We start from the raw sequence: 15,991 nt of genomic DNA on the forward strand, positions 1-15,991 counted from the left end.
GTTATATAAGAATCCCTATTTACAAACCTATTGATACTTAAATTTTAGTACATAGAATATTCTAGCACCAATCCCACCACCAGTGTCAACTTCCTTTCATCATTGTTCCCAAATTCCTTCCCACCTGCCCAGCCAGCCACCTGGACAGGCACATTATAAAGTTTGTACAAGTATGTATCAGTGCTGTTGAGTCTGTGACTTGGATATAGAGCTATGCCCCTCCCCCACATTACCAGTGTACCCAAGGACACTGACCCCTGCACTCCTGTTCTCCTTTACTCCTCCACCCCTGATTTCTTTCCTTCCCTGTCCTCCTCCACTTTGTGCTATGAGTCAAGGGTGATCTGGTCCCAACCCCACCCCATTTGCGACACTCTACAGCAAGTTTTTAAAAAATGTAGTCCCCTTCACTTTGTTGTTCTAATGACCAGAGGTCAAACACAGGGCCACACATACTTATCTGATTGCTAGACTCACACTCCTAGCTGAGGTGCTTCAGAAATTACACACTTTGCTCCTGTGCTGGGGACCCCAAACAGCAGAGCCTATGGGATCACACTCTGCTTGTGGGGGGATCACACTTGCAACTGACTGACCTCATCCTTACCATGTAGGCCTCTGAGAGACCCTCAGATCCTGCTATAGTTTGCTTGCTTGTTCGTTTGTTTGTTTGACCACACCCAGCAGTGTTCAGAGCTTACTCCTGGATCTGTGCTCAGGGGTCATTCCTGGCAGTGTTCAAGGGAGTGGGTGCCACAGGTGGAACCCATGTCATTTACATGCAAGGTATACCCAGTGTACTCTTTGTGGCCATGTAATTAATGTTTAAAGATTAGATTTTGAATGACTAAGTAGCAGACACTATTTTCTCTTCACAGTTGAGGGGTTTTATTTTGTTTTGTTTTGCTTTTTTTGGGAGGTGGGGGCATACCATGCAATACTCAGGATTTACTCCTGGATTTGCACCCAGCTATCACTCTTGGTGGTACTCATTGAACCATATTAGATGCCAGGGATCAAACCTAGGTCAGTTGTGTACAAGGAAGTGCCTTATCTGCTGTACTATCTCTCTGGCCCAAAGTTTCTATAACCTAATGTATGTAATATAATTATATGTATATATGAAATATGTTGGGCTGGAGTGATAGCACAGAGGTAGGGCATTTTCCTTGCACGTGGCCAGCCTGGCTGACCCGGGTTCGATTCCTCTGCCCCTCTCGGAGAGCCTGGCAAGCTACCGAGAGTATCTCGTTCTCACGGCAAAAGCCTGGAAAGCTACCCGTGACGTATTTGATATGCCAAACACAGTAACAACAAGTCTCAAAATGGAGACATTACTGGACCCACTCGAGCAAATTGATAAAATATGTTCATACTATGCTTCATATGTAGGATGAGATTTACGCATAATATTTCACAAAATGTTAGCTTGAACTAAAATTTCTTGAATATGAACTTGTAAAATTCATAGACCAAGATCTCAGAAATTCTATGTGCTTCAGTTCAATCTAATCATTTATTTGAATTTCAATAAAAGAAGCAGAAAGTTCCAAAGTAAATTTTAAACAAAAAAGGACTTATACTTTACAGCGGGTAGGGCGTTCGCCTTACAAGCGGCCAACATGACCGACCCGAGTTCGATTCCTCCGCTCCTCTCGGAGAGCCCGGCAAGCTACCGAGAGCATTCAATATGCCAGACACAGTAACAACAAAGTCTCCAATGGAGACATTACTGGGCCCGCTCGAGCAAATCGACGATCAACGGGAGGGCCTTTACCTTTACCTTTATACTTTAACATTTAGCTATCTACTCATTCAGTCCAACATTTTAAAAAGAAAGTCAAAGAGATTGATGACAAAAATAGACCACAGTCCACGTTTCAAACAGGCTAATATGAGAGAACAGGAGGTGCCAAGGATCTGCCCAAGTCTGGGTGACATAGAGTAACCATAAAACACATTTGGACTGTCTTTTAGGACGTCACAGTCTTGCTTTGTAATCTTGATAACCTGGGAATATACTCCCAATATTTTCACTGGGACAAGACTGAGATAGTCTCACTCTGGCTTTGTAGGTGACAGGCTTGATAATTCCTTCTTCTATATTCTCATCCAGAGAGTTGAGTTCTCCAACTAGCCCGAGTTTTCCAACTCTCAAACTGTGCCACTTGGTTTTTGTCACAGGTTTGCTATCAGTGCTGATTTTTACAAGATCAATGGAAAACGCACTGAAGATTATGTTTTAGTAAAGTTTGAAGAAATAGAGGGACACTTACTGATTTAGGATCTGAGAAGGTCCCAAGTCCAATAATAGGAATGCTGTTCCCATCGTTGAGGAGTATTCGGTGATTGGCAGCACTGAGTTCCATCTGGGAGAGAGTCAGGACTTGCACTCCGTAGAGCAGTTCTGCCACCACAGGAAGAGTCCTTTGGAAAAGCTGTCCTAGGTCCTATTTAAAACAGAAAGGAGGGCCAGAGGGAGTAGTGGGAGGAGAAAAAGAGAGTAAACAGGACTGTTTCTCAATCTGCTTTAAAAAAAAAAAAAAGAAAAAGAAAAAAAGAAAGAAGCGCTTATTCTGAACAGTCTTAATAAGGTTGTCCTTTGAACTTTATAGGCATGTAAATAATTCACAGAGTTTATGCACACTTCTGTGCAAAAGAAAATATTGAAAACAGTTAATTAGTCATTTGGCATAACAATAGTCTCTTGGAATTCTTTCCCTTTCTTTTAGTTTCTTTTACTAAGACACCAAAAATTTACAGAGTTGTTTCTAGGATGTTCCAATGTTTCTACAATGTTCCAACACCAATTTCCACACAAAGGTTCTCCTCCCTCCACCAAAGGTTTCCTTCTACCAAACCCCTAGCCCAGCCTGGCTCCTTGGCAAGCATATAAATAATTAATTTCATATTACTTGTTATTGCACGGCAAAGCCTGGCAAGCTATCTGTGACATCTTCGATATGCCAAACACAGTAACAACAAGTCTTACAATGGGAGATGTTACTGGTGCCTGATTGAGCAAATCAATGAAGGACAGTGCTACAGTGCTATTACTTGTTATAACAAACTTTAAGAACGTCGAAAAAGTTGTTAAGAAGACGAAGAATCTCCAGGTTTGGGCACATCCTTTGATTCCACTGTTCTTCCTGCATTAACATATGCCTCAGAGACCTGGGCCCTACGAAAACAGAATGAGAACGCTATTCGGGTCTCCCAAAGAGGAATCAAAGTTGGAATGGTTGGAATATCACGCTTCACTCAAATGAGAGAAAGAATCCGGAGTTCCGACCTCTGTCGACTATCAAGAATCAGGGACGTTGTCTCGTTTGCCAAGAAAATCAGATGGGCTGGACACGTAATGAGATTTGGAGACGACCACTGGACTAGAGCCATTACCAACTGGATTCCATGGGACGTCAAAAGATCGCGTGGCCGACCACCTATGAGATGGTCAGACTTCTTTGTCAAGACCCTGAACGATCAGCTTGAGGCTGTTCGCGTTCCTAGAACGAGCAGACACCATTGGGCTACACTGGAGCGTGGCAGGGACAAATGGAGGCGTTACTGGCACCCGCTCAAGCAAATCCATGTGTAATGGGATGTCAAGTGATCAAGTATCTTTTTTGGGAGGTAGGGTTTGGGCCACCCTGGGCAGTTTTTAGGTCTATTTTTGGCTCTGTACTCAGGGGTCACTCCTAGTGGAACTTGTATGCTGTTCCCAGGATGGAAGGGGGATTGACACATGCAAGGCAAACACTGTAAGTCCTGTACTCTCTTTCCAGCCCCTTAGTATTTCTTCCCTACAAATGCGTATTAAGAAAACTGATGACTTTGAAAAATATAGCTTTATTGACAAACATTTTACACACAGTACTATCAACCTATTCTAAGCCTACAATTCAGCAGTTTTATGTATATTCATGGATGTATAAAATGATTACCACACTCAATTTTAAGACGTCTTCATCAACACAAAAAGAAAACTTGTATGCTTTTCCAGTATTCCAGGCCCCTCAGTTATATACAGTGACTAGTCCATTTTCCATGTTCCTATATTGGCCAATTCCAGACATTTCATAACAGTGGAATAATATGCTGTGTCATCTTTTGTGACTAACTTATTTTACTTCACTTGTTTTCAAGATTCACTCATGTATCATTACTTTTATTTTTATGGTTGAATAATATTCTATTATATGGATCTATCATATTTATTTATTTATCTGTCTCTGGATTGAATTTGAGTAGTTTTCACCTTTTGATTACTACATTTAGGGCTGCTATGAATATTCATGAACATGTGTTTGGACAACTGTTCAATTCTTCGGGGAACATACTTCAGTCATGAAACTGGGTCATATGATAATTTAATATTTTGCTTATTGAGGAACCACAAAGCTGTTTCTCTCAGCAGCTGTACCCATTTTACATTTCCAGCAATGCAGGAGGGTTCAGTTAACTCTATGTTCCGACATTTAAAAAAAAAATTCAATCCACTTTATTTTTATTTATCTATTTGTTAATTAATTTATATTCTGCTGAGGTGTATTGGTTTAATTCTGTGTTTTTAGGGCTGAATTTTTTTTTCACATCTCTGCAAAATATGTGTTATCACACTGTAACCATCACCAAAATGTCAATCTTCCTCTATCAAAGTCCATCAATCTCTCTCCCCTCTCAAACCCTCCCTCCCTCTTTCCTCTCTGGTAACCTCAAGTCTATGAGTTAAATAAGATTTGTTTGCATTTGACCTCATCTATTCCACACTTTGCATCTCTATGTCATTCACATGAGTGAGATCATCTGGTATTTGTCTTTCTCCTTCTGATTTGTTTTACCTAGCATGACCCGTTCTAGTTCAATCCATGTTGTTGCAAAATGTAAGTAAGTAAGTAAGTAAAGGCCCTCCCGTTGATCGTCGATTTGCTCGAGCGGGCCCAGTAACGTCTCAATTGGAGACTTTGTTGTTACTGTGTCTGGCATATCGAATATTCTCGGTAGCTTGCCGGGCTCTCCGAGAGGGGCGGAGGAATCGAACTCGGGTCGGTCATGTTGGCTGCGTGCAAGGCAGACGCCCTACCCGCTGTGCTAAGACTTCAAATACTCAACTATTACTTTGAGTTGAGAGCCTGGCAAGCTACGGAGAGTATTCAGTATGCCAAACACAGTAACAAGAAGTCTCACAATGAAGACATTACTGGGTCTGCTTGAACAAATTGATGAACAAAGGGAGGACAGTGTTTGTTTTTGTCTTGACAGCATGACCCGTTCTAGTTCAATCCATGTTGTTGCAAAATGTAAGACTTCAAATACTCAACTACTACTTTGAATAGTGTTTCATTTTATATATTACATTTTCTTTATCCATCTAGCTGTCCTTTGGGCACTAGGGTTGTTTCCAGATCTTGGTTATTGTGAGAAGAGCTGCAAGGAATATAAGTGTACATGTATCTATTTTTAGCTACTGTTTTTGTATTCTCTGATGAGCCATATAGGAGTGGAATTGCTGGGTTATATGGCAGATCTCTAAAAAATTTTGGGTATTTTTCATACTGATTTATTATAGGGGCTAAAAATTTTACTCATACCCAGCAATAGAGTATGAAGTTTTCTTTTTCTCAACACTCTCACAAATACATATTTCTAGCCTCTTTTGATGAAAGAATTATGACATGATATCATGTTGTTTTGTTATGTATTTTTCTGATAATCAATGATAATAAGCATTTTTTATGTCCCTGACCTGGAAAGATAGTACAGCAGGTAGAGCACTTGCCTTGTATTCAGTTGACCTGAGTTCAATCCCCAGCATCCCATATGGTTCCCGGAGCACTGCCAGGAGTGATTCCTGAATACAGAGTCAGGAGTAACACTAGGTGTGGCCCCCAAACAAATAAAAATATGTTTTGTGTGTTCCTGCTGGATATCTTTATGTCATGTTTGGTGAACCGAGTATTCAGCAGTTCTCCCCATATTTTGACGGGATTCTTTGTTTTCAGGTTATTTTATAAGATCTTTATATTCCTTGAATATTAGCTCTTTTTTCCCTTGTTTTTGTTTGCCTTGCCATTATAATAGAATACAATATTGAAAGACAATATTATGGTAAGTTTTGCCTATTTACTTCCATCTATTTTTGGTTTCAGATTTAACACCAAGTTTTTAATCCATTTTAGGTTTATTTAGGTGCCTGGTATGAGACAATACAGTTGTTTTGTTGTGGGTTTGGTTTTTTTTTTTTTTTTGCATATAGTTATCTAATTTTCCTGACACCATTAACTGAAGAGACTACCCTTTCTCCATTTTCTATTCTTGGCCTACAATACAATCAACTGCCCCATATCTATTAGGATTTAATTCTGAAATCTTGATTTAATTTCACTGATCTTTGTGTCAATTTTTATTTATTTATTTATTTATTTTTGCTTTTTGGGTAACACCCAGCAATGTTCAGGGTTTACTCCTGGCTCTGCACTCAGGAATTACTCCTGGCGGTGCTCAGGGGACCATAGAGGATGCTGGGAATTGAACCCGAGTTGGCCGCGTGCAAGGCAAATGCCCTACCCTCTGTGCTATTGCTCCAACCTCTCTGTGTCAATTTTTATTCCAATACCTTACCGTTTATATTTCTATAGTTTTGTAGTGTAGTTTGAAGTTGGGCGGGGGGCATGATGCTTCCATTCTTCTTTTGTCTTAAGATTGATTTGGCTATGCAGGATCTTTGGAGGTTCGATATGAATTTAAATAATGTTTAAATGTTTCACTGTTTGCCTGATGAGTATATCTGGGAGTTTTATAGGGATTGCATTGCACCTATATAGTGCTTTGGGTAGTATAGTTATTTTAACCATGTTAATTCTTCTAATATAAACAGACGCCTCCCCAGCAGCATCCAAGGGCTTAGGGGTCACTCCATGTCATACGCAGGCCTGGTGGTTTGGGCCTGATTGTTCAGTGCTTGGGTCTGTGGTGCTGGGCACCAGTGAGCCATACTTGGCAGTGCTCTGGGAAACCTGGGGCACCCCATTCCTTTGAACTACCCCACAGCAATCTTCTTCAGTCTCTTTCAACAGTAACTCACAGTGTTTGATGTGCAAAGTTTTTTTTTTGCTTTGTTAAGTGTATTTCTAAGTACTTAATTTTTTTCTATGATTGTATATTTATGGTTGGATTAAACATATTTCCTCTTCTATTCATCGCTGCTATGAAGAAATACAACCTATTTTTGTGTATCGATTTTTAAGCCTGCCACTTTACTATATTGTTTTATTCTTTCTAATATTTTTTAATGGAACCTTTAAGATTTTCTATATATATTATGCCACCTGTAAATAGTGACCATTACACTTCTTTTCCAATTGGAAGCTCTTGGATTTCTTTTTCTTGTCGGCCCTATCCTGCCCTCCCGTTGTTCATGGATTTGCTCGAGCGGGCCCAGTAACATCTCCATTGGAGACTTTGTTGTTACTGGGTTTGGCATATTGAATACATCATGGATAGCTTGCCAGGCTCTGCCGTGCGGGCGAGATACTCTCAGTAGCTTGCCGGGCTCTCTGAGAGGGGCGGAGGAATCGAACTCGGGTCGGCCATGTTGGCTGCGTGCAAGGCAGACGCCCTACCCGCTGTGCTATCGCTCCAGCCCTGATTTTAGAGGAAGTACTTTTAGTTTTTCAACCATTGAGTCTGATATTGGCTGTGGGTTTGTTATATGAGACATTTATTATAGACCACATTTGTTGTATATGGACTTTGTTATTGGTCATGTATAATGGATCATGAATCTTGTCAAATGCTTTTACTGTGAGATGATCACATATTTTTTTTCTTTTGTTGATGCAGTATATTACATTTACTGACTTGCCCATGTTAAAATATTCTTGCATCCCACTTGATCATGCTGTAAGACTCTTAGAGAATTTTTAATTCAGTTTTTGTTGAGAGTTTTTAAATTTTTCTATCTGTTAATTAGAGATACTGGCCTACACAATTCTTTCATTGTGATGATTTTGTCTATTTTAGAATCAAAGTAATGTAGACTTAACAGACTTTGTTTGGAAATCTTTTTGAAATTTGAAAAATCTTTTTTCAATTTTGTGGCAGAATTTGAAAGGGTGACTATTAATTTATCTTTGAAAGTTTGACAAAATTCACTAGTGAAGCTATTTGGTCTTGGTTGGTCTTGAGTTTTGTTGAGAGGGGTAGCTTTTGGTCACTGTAGTAATTTGATTTTGTTGGTTTGGTTTGATTTAGTTTGAGGTTCACACCAGTTAGGTTCAGGCTTTATTCCTGGTTCTGAGTTCAGTGGTCACTCCTGGTGGGATCCAGAGACTATATGGAAGCCAAGGATTGAAACCAGTCAGCTGCATGCAAGGCAAGCGATTTATCTGATGTACTATCTCTCCATGGTACCCGCTGTGCTATCGCTCCAGCCCTGATTTTAGAGGAAGTACTTTTAGTTTTTCAACCATTGAGTCTGATATTGGCTGTGGGTTTGTTATATGAGACATTTATTATAGACCACATTTGTTGTATATGGACTTTGTTATTGGTCATGTATAATGGATCATGAATCCATAGCACAGCGGGTAGGGCATTCGCCTTACACGCGGCCAACATGGCCGACCCGAGTTCGATTCCTCCGCCCCTCTCGGAGAGCCCGGCAAGCTACCGAGAGTATTGGATATGCCAGACACAGTAACAACAAAGTCTCCAATGGAGACGTTACTGGGCCCGCTCGAGCAAATCGACGATCAACGGGAGGGCCTTTACCTTTACCTTTACTATCTCTCCAGCCCACTTTTTCAAAAGATGATCTTTTCAGCCTTTCTATTTCTTATTTGAGTCAATTTTTGAATGTTTCCAAGAATTCTTCCATTTCTGCTAGGCTGTCTGATTTATTGTCATATAATTGTTCATGATATGTTCTTATGATCCTTTCCATTTCTGTTACATTCTGTCCTGAGTGATCTTCTGTTCTGATTTTATTTGTGTCTTCTCTCCTTTAGGACTCTCATTTGTCTATTTTGTTAGGCTTTTCAGAGAACCAACTCGTTTTTGTTAATCTTTTGTATATTTCATCTCTGTTTTGTTCATTTCTGCTCTGTGACTTATTATTTATTATTTTCTTTCACATACTGACTTTTTGCTTTTTCATCTTTTTCTAGTTCCTTTAGTGGTAAATTAAGATTTTTTTTGTTTGTGATTCTATTTTTTTCCTGAAATAGGCCTATACTGCTATAATCTCTCTTTTAGCATTGCTTTTGGCACTACATAGGTTCTGATAAGTTTTTTTTTTTCAGTGAATCACCATGAGGTACAGTTACAAACTTACAAACTTACGTGCTTGTGTTTCAGTCATACAATGGTCATACAATGGCATACAATGGCATACAATGGTACCCATCCCTCCACCAATGCCCATAGGTTCCGATAAGTTTTGTCTTCATTTTCTTTCAATTCTCGCTATATAAAACTAAATATTTCATAATTTTATTCCTTATTTCCTCACTCACCCAACAGTTGTCCAGCACTTCATTCCTTATTCTCTCTGAATCTGTGATTTTCACCCCCTTTCTTCTCTTGGCTGGTGTCTATCTTTGTACTATTGTGACAGCAAAGGATGTTTGATCTTTGATTTTCAAAAATTGATTCAGACTTCTTTTGTGTTTCAGCATGTGAAACAATTTGTCCTTCAGACTGTTAGTTTTATATCAACAGTATGTATTCTGGTGACTTGGATAAAATGTTCTGTGAAGTCCAATGGTGATGTTCTAAATAATTCCATCTAATCTGTCCGTTTCTGTAAGTGGGATACTTACATTCCTTACGATAGTGTGTTGCTGTCAAATAGTCCCTTTATATCTGCTAATATTTGCTTTATATATTTCAGAGCCACTATTCTGGGTGTACATATCTTAGTAACTGTTATACCTTCCTGTTTAATTGATAATTTTATTATTATAAAATGTTCAATTTGTCTCTTGCTATCTTTATTGGCACTCAGCTCCTGGGAGAGAACAAGGCAGAGTCTCCTACCCTATGCCTGACTGTCTCCACCAGGGCCCAACAGCTGAAGACCACCGAGGCCCAGCCAAGGCCATGCTGGGACCACTCTCCACACACTTGGATGAGCCTCATGCATAAAAGAACTGACAGAGGAACCCAGGTGTGTGGGACCCGGGGCTGAGATCTCCAAGCCTGCACAGTTTGGGACTGGACCTGCCAGTAACTAGACAGTTACACCCACCAACTGCCGTGTAACTCCAACAACGGCCAGGATCCAGAGATCATCACACTCAGCTCCGGAAGCGCGGGGCCGCATTCGCGGCCGTGCGACATCTTATCATCTCATTCCTAATTTGGTCAAACTGGCAGGCTACCAAATGTAACATGCCCACACGGCAGAGTCTGGCAAACTCCCCGTGGTATACCCAATATGCCAAATACCAGTAACAATGATGGGTCTCATTCTCCTAACCCTGAAAAAGCCTTGAATATGGCACTTTAAAAAAAAAAATCTCAGGGCTATGACGAAGAAGACGTTACTGGCACCTGCTCGAGGCAATCGACGAACAACAGGGTGGTCGTGATCGTGATCGTGATCTTTATTGGCTGTGAGTCTATTTATTTGATGTATATATAGTGGTTCCTTATTTTTTACCTCCACCATCTTCCCCTCCATTACTTGTAATCTATATTTGTCTCTATAGCTTAAGAGAAATCTCTTATAAACTGCATTTATTTGGGTTTATTCTAATTCTCTTTGAATTTTGCTTAGTGAGTTTGGTGTGCTTGTATTGAGTGATTTGGGATATATGAGGGTTTGTTTCTGTGGCTATAACTTTAGTGTTCTTTAGAGTTCTTTAAAGTTCGTTAGTGTTCATCTGTTGATGGTCTTGCAATTTAGATAGGAGAGGTTCCTTTAATATTTCCTGTAGGAGAGTTCTATTGCTGGCAAATTCCTTTAACATTTATTTGTCTTGTGAAAGCTTTTGTTTTCCACCATATTTGCAGGATCTGGTGCTCTTGACTGACAGATATTATCTTCAAGTATTTGACTAGGTCAGGGCATTCTCTTCTGTTTTGTGGGTTTTTCACCTGAGGAAAGCCTGATAGGAGAAGTTTTATAGGTTACCAAGTTTTGTTTTTATCATAATATTCACTATTCTTTCTTTGTCTCAACTCAATGATTTCCCTACATATTGTCTTGGCATTGGTCTCTTTGTACTTAAATAACCATTTTCTTGACTTTGTGGACTTGTTTATTCAGTTTCATCCCCAGATTTGGGAAATTTAATTTTGATCTTTTCTTGCTTCCTCTTTTAGAATATTCAATATCCTCATTGTAGGATAACACTCTTTTGTCCTTCCTCAGGTAGCTTAGGTTTGTCAGGTCACACCCATCTAAGGACACTGAACTTGTATTGTAAGCAATGTCCTTTCTGTGTGGACACAGGAAGACAGTTAATATTATGCTTTGTAACTTGGGAGTTGATTGACTCCGAACAATATTTACTCCAGGCACCTGATTTCTTGACTCAGTTGCCCTTAGTTCCTAGCACCCCAAAAGCAGGGTCCCGACGAGGGACTGAATGGACCCAGGGCAAGCGGTAAGCTACCCTGGCATTGAAATGGGCCAGGCCAAAGAGCCACGATACTCAACTACAAGTTGAGGGCATGATCATGGACAAATGCTGTCATGATCCAAAAGTAAGTAACGACGAGACTAGGACCCTGCTGGAGCTAGGAAGATTAACCTGGCCTGAGGACTGCGGAATGCATAGTGAGATGTTCTCAGGAAGAACCAAACTAAGTTTATATCTCTTACTGTGCTCATACAGAATGACATTACTAGAAATATTAGAAGTAGATTTATTACAACTATTTAAATAGATTACTGAGGGAAGAACACACCCTTGTTGGGATCCCACCCTTGAGCGGATCTCCCAGTAACCTGGAGTAATCTCTGTAGATGAGATTTTATCCTTGAGTTAATCTCCTGGAGGAGTGGTCTTACCTCTCTTTGTTGATTCATCAATATTCAACCCACCTTTATGTCACCGCCTTATGTGACTGCTATATAAACTAAGACCGTAAGCTCGGAGGGAGGAGAGTCAGAAGCGAGAGAGCTCGGGCTCCAGAGATCCAGAGTCAGAGCCAGAAGGAGAGAGGTTCCAAGATTGGGGCCCAGGAGAAAAGGAGGCAGAGAAAGACAGGAGTGAAGAGGATTGGAATAAACTACTATTGATATAGACCGGCCTGGCCCTTGTTTCTTCTTCCGTCTGCCCTTGGCCAACAGCCGTTCCAATCCAGGCCACACACAGCGGCTCAAGAGCACCTAACGCAGGCGGTGAGACAGTGCCATCCAGTGAGCCCGTGAACACACAAACCTTCGGTGTGATAAGATTTTACACCTCATGATGCCTTTTCTTGTGTCATTGAACAGTTCAGGTAAGTCCTTATTTCCTTCCTCCTTCTCTTCCCTTGTCCCTCCTTTCTTCCTTCCTTCCTTCCTTCCCTCCCTCCCACCTTTCTCTTTCTTTCTTTCTTTCTTTCTTTCTTTCTTTCTTTCTTTCTTTCTCTCTCCTACATGAATCATTTGTCATTACTGACATTTAGCTCATGGTTTGATCCTCCGTTTGTTCTGCCTTATTTTTATGGATTTCTTTAGCAATTTTTTGTCTCATTTATTTAAATTTTCATATCTGGATTCTTTATTTTTTTATTAAATTTTATTTTTCAGTTTGGGTGCCACATCCAGCAATGCTTAGGAGTTACTCCTGACTGTGCATGCAGGAATTACTCCTGGGAGTGTTCAGGATGCAGGAGATCATATCAAGGTCAGCTGCATGCAAGGCAAATACTCTACCTACTGTACTCTCACTCTGACTCCTGGACTCTATTTTTTAATCTACAGCTTTAATTCTGCCTTCTGTTTGTTGATTTTATTTGTAAGCTAAAAATATTTGTTCTTGGTTTTGTTGTATACAATTTATGATATTTTCTTTGTCCTCTTATATTCCTTTGGGCTGGCGCGATAGCACAGCGTTAGGGCGTTTACCTTGCGTGCAGCCAGCCCAGCTGAGTTCGATTCCTCTGCCCCTCTCAGAGAGTTGGCAAGCTACCGAGAGAGAGTGTCTCGCCAGCATGGCAAAGCCTGGCAAGCTACCCCTGCCGTATTTGATATGCCAAACACAGTAACAGAAGTCTCACAATGGAGACATTACTGGGCCCGCTCGAGAAAATCGATGAACAACGGGAGGACAGTGCTTATATTCCTTTGAGTGCTTGTCTGAGTTTTTTGCCTTTTCTTAATTTCTTAGAGCAATTTTTAATTTCCTATTGAAGAGGGAGATACAGATTTACCTATCTTTGAAACTGGAGGCTAGATAATTGTTATTTCATATTCCCTTGAGTTCTCAGGTTGCTGTGTAATATGTTTTAGGGTCTGCCTTATTTTCTGCTACTTAAAAATTTTTCTGTTATTTTCATCTCTCTGGATTAGTAGAGTTAAACTACTCTCACTCGTCCAGCAGGTGGCGCTGTATTCCATTATTTTCTCTTCTCTCTCTCTCTCTCTCTCTCTCTCTCTCTCTCTCTCTCTCTCTCTGTGTGTGTGTTTATTTTAGTATAGATAAAATTGCTCTTTACCCAGGGATTCCTTATTTGCAAATAATCCTATGGGGGGCGGGATTGGCGGGTGGAGGTGGGGAGAATGATGTGTAAGGTACAAATTCAGTATGCCGCTTTCACAGTGACCATATACATTCCAAGAGTGGTCGTTTGAGTTCTGGGATACAAGGCGGAACAAGGCTATTCTCTGTTTCCCTATTCCAGCTCTCATATCATACACATGAACCTCTTTCATGGTCTGTTTCTCCCTACGTTTCTCACATCTGTGTGTTACATATCAGTTAGTTCACTGAATGACTTGCTTTGAATACAGAAACCCTGGGTTTTAAACGCAGTGCTGCCTGGTCCCCTGAAAACTAGAAGCAACCCGCAGCATTGAAGGGAGAATAACCCCGGAGAACTGCTGAGTGTTTATTACAACATGGCATCTCTCTTTTTAAACTTTATTTAAACATTGTGATTTACAAAGTTGTTCACAAAACAGTTCTTTCGGGAGTTCAATATTCCAACACCATCCCCACCACCAATGTGCCCTTCACTCCATCAATGTCCCTAATTTCTCCCCCAATCCTCCCCCTCAGCCTGCTCCCTTAGCAGGCACTAATTCATTTACTTTATATTGCTGGAGCGATAGCACAGCAGTACGGTGTTTGCCTTGCACACGGCCTACCCAGGTTCGATTCCTCCACTCCTCTGGGAGAGCCCGGCAAGTTACCGAGAGTATCCCGCCTTCACGGCAGAGCCTGGCAAGCTCCCCGTGGTGTATTCGATATGCCAAAAACAGTAACAAGTCTCAGAATGAGACATTACTGGTGCACGCTCGGGCAAATTGATGAACAGTGCTAACAGTTTTTTTTTTTTTAACTGTGAGGGGGCTGGTGTCCTTGCTTTATTTGGGAGTGGGGGCACACATGGGGGTAATCAGGGCTTCCTTCTGGCTCTGTGCTCAGGAGTCACTCCTGATGGGGTCCAGAGGACCAGATGTGGTGCTGGGGGGATTGAATCCAGGTCAATTTCATTTTTTCATTTCATTTCATCATCCTGTTATTCGTCGATTGCCTCGAGCAGGCCCCAGTAACGTCTCTTTCATCCTAGCCCTGAGATTATATTCAAGGCTATTTAGGAGAATGAGACCCATCATTGTTACTGGTATTTGGCATATTTGGTACGCCACGGGGAGTTTGCCAGACTCTGCCCTGTGGGCAGGCTACATTCGATAGCCTGCAAGTTTGTCCAAAGTAGGAATGAGACAATAAGATGTCACAAAAAAAAAGTTCTGATAAGATGTCGCACGGCCACAAATGCGGCCGCGTGGTTCCGGGATCTGGATTTTATAGTCTCTGAGTCTTGGCCGCTGATGGGATTACACGGCGCCAGGGGGCCAGGTGGTGGGTGTGACCCCCGCCTACTGGAATTTGGAGGATCTGGGTGGAAGATGCTCGACTCCAATTCGAGTAGGCTTGGAGGTCTCGGCCCCGGAACCCGCGTGGCTTTGTCCCTCTGCCAGTACCTTCATGTGTGTGGAGAGTGGTCTCAGCATGGTGGTGGCTGGTCCTGGAGGTCTTCGGCTGCCGGAGCCCTGGTCGGGGCGGGGAGGAAATCTCAACCCGCTCCCCTCCAAGGGGCTCCGGGAAGGAACACCCAGGCGCGGGGGCAGAAGACTGCACTGTTCTCGTCCGGGATTGAACCCAGGTCAATTAGTTGTATAATTCTGTCTTTGGGTTGAAAGACTAAGAAATATCTAAAGAAATAGAGGAATTACTTTATTTCCTTGGGGGCAAGCAAAGAGTTCTCGGAGAGTACACAGAAATCACTAATCCCAGAACATGGAGACAGCAAAGGTCTGAGCCCACGCTCTGCATGCAGGAGGCTGGGTTGAGTCCCCAACGATGCTTGGTCCCCAGGAGCACTGCAGGAGCGACTCCCAAGCACAGAGGAGGCAGCTGCCCCTGAGCATCGCTGGGTGTAGCTCAAAAATAAACAAACCCAAAACATTACTAGCCACAAATGAAAAATTGACCGACTGAACTTATTCCAAATTTAAAATTTCCACGCATCACGTGCCAGCAGTGTAAATTGTAAAGGTAGGCCATCCTCTGAGACAAGAATAGTCTTGGGTCCCTGGAAATGTTCTGAGCTGTAGCCGAGCGTTGGAGATTGAAACAGAACGCGAAGATTGGTTCTCCTTAAAAAGAGTGCTAAGTTTTCCCACCCATCACTTCTGGTTCGATAGCTGCAATGCTCGACTCCGGCCACAGGGTGGCAGGATTGTAGAAATTATTCTCACTGACGCCTGACTTCTGTTCTTTCTAAGCAGACTTTCTGTTAGGCTTTCTGTCTTCCACCCTAGTTGAAA

The 15,991-nt window shown here is 41.6% G+C and overlaps 1 protein-coding gene across 1 annotated transcript in view; it reads right to left on the reverse strand.

The window, feature by feature from the left end:
- The window catches only part of AKR1D1 (aldo-keto reductase family 1 member D1), a 74,935-nt gene extending 72,503 nt beyond the window's left edge, over positions 1-2,432 (reverse strand). Inside the window, exon 1 of the mRNA XM_056123995.1 lies at positions 2,277-2,432. Coding sequence (XP_055979970.1) covers positions 2,277-2,369 — 93 coding nt within the window. The 5' untranslated portion in view covers positions 2,370-2,432. The remainder of the gene's footprint in view (positions 1-2,276) is intronic.
- Between the last annotated feature and the right edge of the window lie 13,559 nt (positions 2,433-15,991).

The sequence above is a fragment of the Sorex fumeus genome, unplaced genomic scaffold, assembly GCF_029834395.1.
Source record: "Sorex fumeus unplaced genomic scaffold, SorFum_2.1 ptg000048l, whole genome shotgun sequence".
NCBI classification, from domain to species: Eukaryota; Metazoa; Chordata; class Mammalia; order Eulipotyphla; family Soricidae; genus Sorex; species Sorex fumeus.